General features: G+C 37.9%; 1 protein-coding gene across 4 annotated transcripts; it reads left to right on the top strand.

Moving 5' to 3' along the window:
- Positions 1 to 22: 22 nt before the first annotated feature.
- ganabb (glucosidase II alpha subunit b) lies at positions 23 to 9,926 on the top strand. 4 transcript variants are annotated; one of them, XM_058797628.1, is made up of 24 exons: positions 23 to 162; positions 1,249 to 1,350; positions 1,551 to 1,659; positions 1,864 to 1,991; positions 2,162 to 2,341; positions 2,896 to 2,968; positions 3,193 to 3,274; positions 4,059 to 4,155; positions 4,237 to 4,417; positions 4,511 to 4,664; positions 4,753 to 4,988; positions 5,082 to 5,208; positions 5,515 to 5,594; positions 6,156 to 6,296; positions 6,469 to 6,565; positions 6,677 to 6,778; positions 7,036 to 7,279; positions 7,409 to 7,473; positions 7,560 to 7,636; positions 7,900 to 7,974; positions 8,051 to 8,164; positions 8,287 to 8,399; positions 8,507 to 8,607; positions 8,734 to 9,926. In XM_058797628.1, exons 1-24 carry the CDS (start codon positions 140 to 142, stop codon positions 8,838 to 8,840), a joined length of 2,808 nt encoding a protein of 935 aa, XP_058653611.1. In that variant the 5' UTR covers positions 23 to 139; the 3' UTR covers positions 8,841 to 9,926. The 4 variants fall into 4 exon arrangements, with proteins under 4 accessions (XP_058653611.1, XP_058653614.1, XP_058653613.1 ...); XM_058797631.1 differs by lacking the exon at positions 23 to 162 and adding an exon at positions 181 to 312; XM_058797630.1 differs by lacking the exon at positions 23 to 162 and adding an exon at positions 191 to 321.
- The last annotated feature ends 340 nt before the right edge of the window (positions 9,927 to 10,266 follow it).

Below are 10,266 nucleotides of genomic sequence, written 5' to 3'. Positions count from 1 at the left end.
ACACAAGCATACATGTCAGATGGGTTGGTTTCCATGGTAAGTGCGGTCTATAGGGATTTGGTTGTTACCCAATAGTGTTGCTGCAAACACACTAACCAACCACCCTCCGGGAGGCTGGGCTTAATGCTGTGTGTCCAAGATGGCGGTTATCTCCATTGAAAGGTAAAACAAAGACTTTAAGCTATCGTATAAGTTCGTCGTTTTGGCTTTTATAAAATGTCGTCTGTCTTTATTGAAAGATAACCGACGGGCAGCTCGTGTGAGAGTGGGGTTGTAAGTCTGCGGCAGGTGTTGACCGAGGAAGCAAATAACGTTAGTAAGGTTAGATGTGCGTGTCTGAGCCATCGCTGGCCTTCTGACGAGTCATCTTTAAATTCACAAGACATTGATGTCTTTATACAGCTTTATGTTTGATGTAAAATAGTACACACGGAGATCTTTTATATCGCATTGATTATTTGCGCATGCATTGTAGCCTTTTTCCATATCATGATTTTTCTTCTTTTTTTTTTTTTTTTTTTTGAAAAATGCAATCCGGTTGTCGAGATTGTAGTTGATCGATCGGTGTGCAATGCTAGATAAAATCTGAAGAGTTTACAGATTACTTTATCCAGCATACAGTTGAGACCAAAATTAACCGGTATTTTTTAATTAAGGGAAAGCTAAGCTTTATGAAGTGAACGAGTTTATACAATAATACATTCATTGAGAAAATACAGCTTTTTGAACTATACCTTTGTTTTTACATGCATCTAATGCCATCTCAGCTGCTTTTTGAATGGATGACACCAGATTGTGTCACGTTGCAAGGTGTTAAACTTTTTTTTTAAATATAAAAATAGCTCACTATGTAAATATAAAAAGCTGTTAAATCATGGAAGCTCTTATCCCCCTTTTTCTTAACATTTAAGTTCTCTTTAAAAAAAAAACTGACAAAAAGTGAACATGGTAAGAACCTAGTTCACTTTGCATACACAATCTGCCAGGTCATGTTAATGGACTTCGATCTCCTTTGGATTGTGGGTAATAGCTTTACTGTCCTATCTGTGTTTTTTTTTGTCTGTGGGTGTTCATTTCCCCGATCACACATCTAATTAGAGAGAAGAAGAAAATGATCCTCAAGGATGGCAAATAAGGAAGTGAACATAGCACTGACTCTATTATTACTCACACCCTGTATCACTCCACCAAGCCTATTTTAATTCAAATTTAATTTAATTCTTTTCCTCTTGTAATTTTTTTTTTTAGGATGGGGCTGCTGTCTGTGGTCTGTTTGTCTCTGTTTTTCAGCAGCGCCATTGCTGTGGACCGGGGAAACTTTAAAACCTGCGATCAGAGTGCTTTCTGCAAGTATGTCAGTTATGCTGTTAATCATTACATTATAGATGAACTCTGCAGTGTGCAGCTAGGATTGCATGTTAAGAATCCTGTGAGAGATGACAAAGTTATCCACCATATACAAAGTTAAACACCATATACTGTTTTGGTAGTTGAGAGAGATCTGCAAATGTGCCAGAGACTCAATGGTTTTTGTCTCTGTTTGTCCGTAGGCGTCAACGGGCGCTCAAGCCGAGTCAGTCCCCATACCGAGCTCTTCTGGAAACTTTGGAGCTCAGTGACTCCAGGCTGACCCTACAGCTCATCAATGACAACAACAAGGTCTGTTTCATGCTCTCCTTTTAGTGATCCCTCTGAAAAGAATATTTTTTTGAATCTCCTTGCTAAAAGATCTGTAGAATTTCTTGGTTTCAGTGGTTTATCTGGGCCAAATCAAAGAGGAAGTAGTTAGTCTGTCCTTGTCCTGGGATTATGTCCCTTCTCAAAGGCCAGGATTTTGGATGATCGCTCTACTACTGTTTGCAGGTGCACTTGCTGTTGGAGCTGTACAGACTGCAGGGGAATATGACGCGGGTGAAAATAAATGAGTTGAAACCTCTGAAGCCGCGCTTTGAGGTGCCAGACGTGCTCATAGCAGAGCCTCCTACTGAGCCGTGAGTGTCTCTCTGATCTGAGAGTGCACAATGACTTTCAGAGAACAGTCGAACACATGCATGATTTATTGTGTTCCTCCGAGTAACCTCGGCTCGATTCTGCTTCTTTTTTTTTACATCTGATTCCCCTGTCTCTCTTTGTTTCTCTCTCTGTATCTCTCTTTCTCCAGTCTCTCAGTGTTGTCCAAGGATGATAATGGCGTTGTGTTGTCTCTGGGAGCAGAGAGCCAGAGGTTGATTGTTAGTGCCCGTCCATTTAGGCTGGACATCATGGAGGGGCCAGAGGTGCTGCTATCCCTCAACTCTCGTGGCCTGCTGGCCTTTGAGCACCTGCGTCTTCGCAAGGACACGTGAGTACTGAGTTTTTCTCTCCTAAAATGGGCTTTATTTAGAAGCCGAGAAGAATACCTATACACTACTGATCAAAAGTTTGGGTCGGTAAGGTTTTTAATGTTTTTGCTCTTTTGTTTTTATGCTCACCAAGGCTGCATTTATTTAATTAAAAATAAAGAAAAATCAGTAATATTGTTAAATATTATTACAAGTTTTCTATTTTAATATAATTTAAAATGCAATTTAATCCTGTGATGGTTTCAGCAGCCATTCCTCCAGTCTTCAGTGTCACATGATCCTCAGAAACAAGTATTAATTTCTTATTGACCCAAAACATTTGAACGGTAGTGTTGTTGATAAAAATGCTATTACTACAAGGATGTGGTCTTCAACATGTGCTTGGGTTGAAATAATTCCCTGTCCTCTCCCATAAGCAGGACAAAGTATAGGATAGTTTGCTGCAGAGTAGAGGAGATTTTGTAAATGTCAGTGATGAATGCAAACCAGTTACTACTTAAACCTTACTATTGTTATTCTCTCTTTTGTGTATATGTTGGGTGTGTTATCAAAGGCAAGCACAACCAGATGGTGCTGAGGTTAAAGAGAGTGTAGATGGAGATCAACAGCAAGATGAAGGCGAGAAGGTCAGTAGCTGTTTTCGTGCATTTGTGGGTGTGCTCAGGTAAATAATACTACAACCTGATTCGGTGTCATTTTGCCACGTCTTCAGTTAAAACCAACATATCCGGTTGCTGTACCTGATCTGGTTTTGCAGCTTTATGTAGCAGTTATGTAACACTGATTTGTGTGAAAGTACTAACTGGAACTGAAACCAAGAATAAAACTAATTCTTTTCCCCACACAATAGGATGAGGATGGAGAAAGTGATAAAGAGGAAGATGGGTTGTGGGAAGAGACGTTTAAATCTCACACGGATACCAAACCGAATGGTATGTTTCTACGTCAGTTAAATTTCCATGAAATCACTTGACGAGTGCAGTTTTTAAATTGGTGTTCATGTGATTTCGATTGAAACAGAAAACATCTTGAAGGGTTTTTCTTTTTTTTAGTAGCCAATAAGCTTTAGTTTGAATTGCATCACAGTCATAAATAATGAGCATTTGATTGGACAAAAACCTGTGTAGTGCTATACGAGTTTTCAATATTTTTTGCTCTGATTTTCCAAAAGAGAAAGACTGCAAATTTCAAATGTGTACACTACTTTTATTGCTTTTAAAAGAATTATCTACACTAAAGAAGTATTCTACACTATTTGATCAAAAATACAGTAAAACAGTGTTGTGAACACAATTTAAAATAATTGTAATCTATTTTTAAATGTAATTTCTTATGATGGCAAAGCTGAATTTTCAGCTGCTATAATATTTTTGTGGAATCTGGGATAGGACTCTTTGATGAATAAAATATTAAAAAGAACAGTATTTATTTGTAATATAAATCTGTTCCAACATTATAAATGGCTTTGTCTCATTTGATCAATTTGATGCATCCTTTCAGCATAAGAGTATTGATTTCTTTAAAAAAACAAAAACAGTCCTACTGTCCCCAAACTTTCGAACAGTAGTGTATACACTTAATGTAGTTAACATTTTAGAGTACACTGTTGCATATTATAGCATATTGATGGCCTCAAGGCTGTCAGAGACGGACTTAAATTTGTATTACACAATATCACACAATAATGAAATGTTAATATTTCAATATTTTCATTAGGCCCCACATCAATAAGTTTAGACTTCTCCTTGCCTGGTGTAGAACATGTGTACGGTATTCCAGAGCATGCTGATGACCTAAAACTCAAAACTACAGAGTAAGTATACATTTTAATACACAGAAATCTAAATACACCTCCTATAAAACTGGTAAGCAAGGATTTTTTTTTTTTTTCTAGCGGTGGTGAACCATACAGGCTGTATAACCTAGATGTGTTTCAGTATGAGCTCTATAACCCTATGGCTTTATATGGATCCATACCTGTCATGCTGGCTCATAACACACAGAGGACCATGGGTATTTTCTGGCTTAATGCGGCTGAGACCTGGGTAGACATCAGTTCTAATACAGCGGGAAAGGTAAGAGGTCACTAGGGTTCTCTATGCTATAATCTCTTGTGTATTTTAAAACTCTAACTCATAACTTCATTGTTACTATTGTCTTTCCTTCAGACTGTCTTTGGTAAGATGCTAGACTTTGTTCAAGGCTCAAGTGAGAAGCCACAGACAGACGTCCGTTGGATCTCTGAGAGCGGTATCATTGATGTCTTCATCATGCTTGGGCCCAAACCATCAGATGTCTTCTCGCAATACGCCTCTCTCACAGGTAAATGCCACCTATGAGCTCTAAACTACACCAAACCATCTTCAGATTTGAGTCAGAAAATATTGAGGGGCTTTTTTTCACTTTCTAGGCACCCAGTCTTTCCCTCCTCTCGCCAGTCTGGGCTATCACCAGTGCCGCTGGAATTATAATGACCAGGATGATGTCAAGTCAGTGGACCAAGGCTTTGACCAACATGACATCCCTTATGATTTCATATGGCTTGATATTGAGCATGCAGATGGCAAGCGCTACTTCACCTGGGATCCCCACAAGTTCCCTCAGCCTAAAGAGATGCTTCAGGGCCTAATGGACAAGAGACGCAAGGTCAGCCACAGTTGTTGTAAAACTACAGTATAGTGTGATTTTTCTTCTAAACATTCCATAAACATTCTTTTGTGATGATCTTGTTTTGAGTAGATGGTGGCTATAGTAGACCCCCACATCAAGGTTGATAGTGACTACAAGATCCACAACGAGATTACTTCTAAAGACTTCTATGTTAAGAACAAAGATGGCAGGAATTATGAAGGCTGGTGCTGGCCAGGTGGGAAGTTTGTTTTTAAATGTAGTTGTGCTGCTTAATATTTTTGTGACATTCTTTGATGAATAGAAAGTATAAAAGAACAGCGTTTATTTGAAATAGAATTCTTCTTTACTCTCACTTTGGATCAATTTAATGCATCCTTGTTGAGTAAAAGTATTAATTTCTTTAAAAAAAAAAAAAACTGACCCAAAACTTTTGAACCATAGATTAAATAATTTCACTTAATAAAAAATAAAAATTTGATTGTGTTAAAATGCCAAATGTTACATGTATTGTAGTTTAAATGCATCTCTGGTCTTATCACAGGAAACTCTGGTTACCCAGATTTTACAAAACCAGAAATGCGGGCCTGGTGGGCCAGCATGTTCTCCTATGACCAGTATGAGGTAAGAACTTTGTTTCAGTTGTGTCATAGTGAGAGACTTAAACTAGGAGAAGGATCTGAAACTGTTATATCATAATGCTCTTGACCAAAAAGAGTGTTAACTTGACTGATTTCCTCCTTCTGTTATTCCAGTAATTGCAAATAAGTTATTGAAGCAGATGTTGTAGCTGTACCTCTGTTTTTCCCCACTTCTAGCCCAGGCAGGATGTGGTGATGCTTTTATGTCTTGTGCTGCATTTCCCTTCTACATATGACTGTTTCAAAAGAGTGTAAAGTGCTTGTACTCACAAAATCAGATTTCAAAAACAGGTTCAAAGTAAAATATGCACAAATGAAGTTACTCATCTTTACACTGGACTTTAGAAGGACATTGTGTTAATCATTGGTTTCCATTCCACTGTGAAATCTTAATGGTCCAGTGCCCTGCTCCGGATTTGCCGTGCGGCAGTTTTGCGTTCAGTGTGAACAGAATTTCTTTGTATTTGGAAACCTGGACACATCACATGTGGTTAGGACACAGTGAAAATGGCCAAACGAATCCTATTGTCATGTTGCTTTTCAGGGTTCGATGGAGAATCTCTTTACTTGGAATGACATGAACGAGCCGTCTGTGTTCAATGGGCCTGAGGTCACCATGCACAAAGATGCACTGCATGGAAAGTGGGAGCACAGAGACATCCACAATATCTATGGACTTTATGTGGTGAGGAACTGATGTATGGTAAAACGTGGAATATTTTATAACCAAGAGAAGGGACAAACATCAATAACATTGTTACTATTATTTTATGCTCTACCACCTTCATTAAATATTTTTTCCGAATTAAATATTATTCTCTTACTTTCCATGATTTCCTCTTTGTATTATTTTGCAGCAAATGGCCACTGCCGAAGGTCAGACTCAGCGATCTGGTGGAGTTGAAAGGCCTTTTGTTCTGACTAGAGCCGTTTTTGCTGGTTCTCAAAGATATGGTGAATTCATGTGGTTGTTTTTGCATATGGAAATTAAAGTTCAAGACTTTGTGATCATTTCATTATACATGTTGTGTGAAAGAAACATTTGGTTTTGTATGTTTTCATCAGGTGCTGTTTGGACTGGTGATAATGCTGCTGAGTGGGACCATCTCAAGATTTCTATTCCCATGTGTCTCAGTCTTGGGCTTGTGGGCGTCTCGTTTTGTGGAGGTCCGTAATTATCTGTGTGCTCGGGGGTAAAAACTATGCCCAAACAAACTTTTATTTCTTTGCTGATTTTGGGGGGAGATGTTTTTTAACATTTTAAAATAAGCGTTGTGGTTTTATTTGTAGCTGAATACACAATTTAATTAGAAAAAAATATGTAATAACAAACACACAAAGGACAGAGGTCTACTATATGAATGACATAGGAGTGCATTATCTGCCTATATTTTGTAATCATTTCTCTCTTTTCTTGCATACAGCTGATGTTGGTGGCTTTTTTAAGAATCCCAGCACTGAGCTTCTGGTCCGCTGGTATCAGACAGGTGCATATCAGCCATTCTTCCGCGCTCATGCTCATCTAGACACCACGCGCAGGGAACCCTGGCTCTTTGGCCCAGAGAACACGGCGCTCATCCGGGAGGTAATCCGCCAGCGTTATGCTCTTCTGCCATACTGGTACCAGCTGTTCTTCCAAGCACATAAGACCGGAATGCCTGTCATGAGGTGAGCGAGACCCTGTGAATGCTTGCTTATGATATTGTTCATTATTTCACGCAGACTAAATTGTTTGTATAGTCATAAGTACTGCTTCATTTTACATGAGTGCACTCTTTCTTTTCTGTTGTGTCTCAGGCCTCTTTGGGTTGATTATCCCAAGGACACAGCAACTTTCACCATTGATGATGAATTCCTAATTGGTGAGAGATTTAAAAAAAAAAACAATTTTCTAATATCAGTCAGTCTGTAATTTATAATGTATACTGTTTTTTTTGTTGTTGTTTAGGCAGCGATTTGTTGGTTCACCCAGTCACAGAGGAAGGGTCTCGTGGAGTCACAGCCTATCTGCCTGGAGCCGGAGAGGTGATACTGTTACTTAAATACTTTATGAAATCAAAATCTCTCTCTTTCAGGAAATGCTAGCTAGAATGAGTATATTTATCCCATTAATATTTTCTGCCACCAGCTTCGTCGTTCTATGACATAAACTAAAGCTTGAAAATGTTTTGTTTTCGTCCATGTCAAAAATGCACTTAATGTGAAAATGAACGCAAATGTTTTTAACATGTTGAATGTTTTATTAGATTAACTCATGCTTCATACTGTTTTCCTTTTTCCATATCCAGGTTTGGTATGATGTCCACACCTTTCAAAAACACAATGGTGCACAGAATCTCTACATCCCAGTCACTCTAAGCTCTGTAAGAGTCGCTCCTTGTTCAAGAAAATGGTTTTATATTTTGAGTTTTATTTATTTTAATTGTTATTTTTTTGAAGATCCCGGTGTTCCAGCGTGGTGGCTCTATCATCCCTCGGAAGGACAGAGTTCGAAGGTCTTCTGCCTGCATGGAAAATGACCCATACACCTTGTATGTGGCCCTTAGCCCTAAGGTAAAGAGCTAGTTCTTTCTGGTGACTAATAAAACAAATGGTTTAATTTAATTGAAAGAAAAAAAATACATTTATGAGAGTAATTTAACCTTTCTTCTCTCTCTCTCTTTCACACTTTTTAGAAATTTGCTGCAGGCGAGCTCTACATTGATGATGGCCATAGTTTTAACTATGATACAAAGAGAGAATTTATTCATCGGAGCCTCACTTTTGCCAACAATGCTCTCACCTCCAGGTATTTCTATTAATCTGTCCTTTACTTATCTGCTTCATTGTCCAGATGTTTTTGATTCAATTCTGAGCAAGCAGTTTTGACTCACTTCATACTTTCCTTCATCTCAGCAACCTGTGCCCAGACTGTAATTTCGTAACCTCATCATGGATTGAAAAAGTTCTCATTTTGGGCGCCAGCAAGCCAAGCAAGGTTCTTCTTAAAATGGATGGTAAGAAATTTATTCAGTTCTGCTGAACATTGTAATATCGGAAAATAATGTCTTGTATTACAATGGAAATGGCCTCAATGTCTGAGATTGTATGGCATGCTAATCTTCTCGTGATCTCTCAAACAGGCAAAGAAACCCCTGTGGACTTTGAGTTTGAAACTTCCATGTCAGTGCTAACCCTCCGTAAACCTGGGATGAATGCTGGGGCCGACTGGACCCTGTTGCTGCAGTAGCTCACTGGATCTCTATAGGGGCCCGGGGCCAGATGACACGAGACCTAAAAAATCACTTGAAAATTTCACTCTTAATTCATAAATACATCGAGCACTTACAAATTCAACAATTCAAAAGTAAACAAGTGGTGCAGTGGGTCAGAGATATTTCTCAGTGCCAAAAATAACTGGATCCGACTGGCAGGGTCAGACAGTAAATGCTTTCCATTTTAAATGTAGTAATGTCATTGAAAAGTCAAGCTTTTTTAATTTTGTGTAGTGAAAAGTAGTATTAAAGTCAGATTAACTGAATCATGCAGTGGATTTAAATCATTTCAGGGCAGCAGATAAAATTGTTCATTGTATTTGAACCCTAAGAACACAGTGAAAACCGTCACTACTGAAGTGAATTGGTCTTTAACAAATAGATTGGTTCCTTTTCAAAAACACAAGTTCACAAATCAATTCTGTTTGTCTTCCAAGTTTAAAAATGTTAAAGCAACAAAAATGTTAAAAAAATAATAAACAAAAAAATGGTTTAACTATGAGCACATCAGGGGTTTTAGAGTTCAGTTTTTAAAGTTCTTCACTGGAGACTACTAATAAGCTCTATTTGCTTATGGCCTAGTTAGTTGATTTGATGTGGGATCTTTGGTTTTGATTTTTTTTTACAGGGGAATAACCCACTAAATCTGTGAGTTTATTTTGTCTTATTGCTTCCATTTTTTTTCTAGAGCACTTGAATATGCTGTTTTTGGGATGGGTAGGGGGATTTATGTTTTGAGCCAGCAAAGCAGTCAGGCACTTATAGTAATTCCAGTCTGATCTACTGTGGTGGGGAAGATGATTTGTGAAGTTAATTTTGTTATCCACTATAAAATTGTTGATATCTTGACTGAAGTGAATGTCTCATGAAGGAGAGCTTTGTGTATATTCCCGTTTGACCATCTTACAGTACTGCTCTGATTTTCCACTTTGTTTCATTCCATTTTTGAGGGTGACCCTGAAATCTCTGAAAACGTGAGGCAAAGCGTAATGTCTACACTTCTGATTAATGAGTGTTTAAACGAGATGGAAATAAAATATTACTGTACATTCCCAACTGCATTTGTTTGTTTTGCCTCATCTCTATGGCAGCACATTCATGGAAAATATAAAAAGAACATTTTGATTTAAGCCATAACTACACAATTTTCTGATAGTTGCTTATTCCATTTAAAAGTACCAGCTTGAGATTAAAGGGTATTAAGCAATAGTACTGAAATAGTTTTTGAAATGTTTTACGTCAAAAGTGGCTCCAGACTGTTATTTTTTTTTAAATTATTATTATTAATACATATTTACAATGTGTCACTTCCGCTCATTTTGTAACTCTATTTAATTTTCTCTTCGAGATTTTATGGATCATACAGCAGCGGTATGATGATAACTTGCTGTCGACAATCTA

The sequence above is a fragment of the Onychostoma macrolepis genome, chromosome 14 (assembly GCF_012432095.1).
Source record: "Onychostoma macrolepis isolate SWU-2019 chromosome 14, ASM1243209v1, whole genome shotgun sequence".
NCBI classification, from domain to species: Eukaryota; Metazoa; Chordata; class Actinopteri; order Cypriniformes; family Cyprinidae; genus Onychostoma; species Onychostoma macrolepis.
This window is presented reverse-complemented; position numbering and strand designations above follow the sequence as displayed.

Coding starts and splice junctions, on each gene's coding strand:
- ganabb (XM_058797628.1), top strand. CDS start 140: ATGGCGGTTATCTCCATTGAAAG. Junction 3,275..4,058: donor CACGGATACCAAACCGAATG/GTATGTTTCTAC, acceptor TATTTTCATTAG/GCCCCACATCAATAAGTTTA. Junction 6,297..6,468: donor ATATCTATGGACTTTATGTG/GTGAGGAACTGA, acceptor ATTATTTTGCAG/CAAATGGCCACTGCCGAAGG.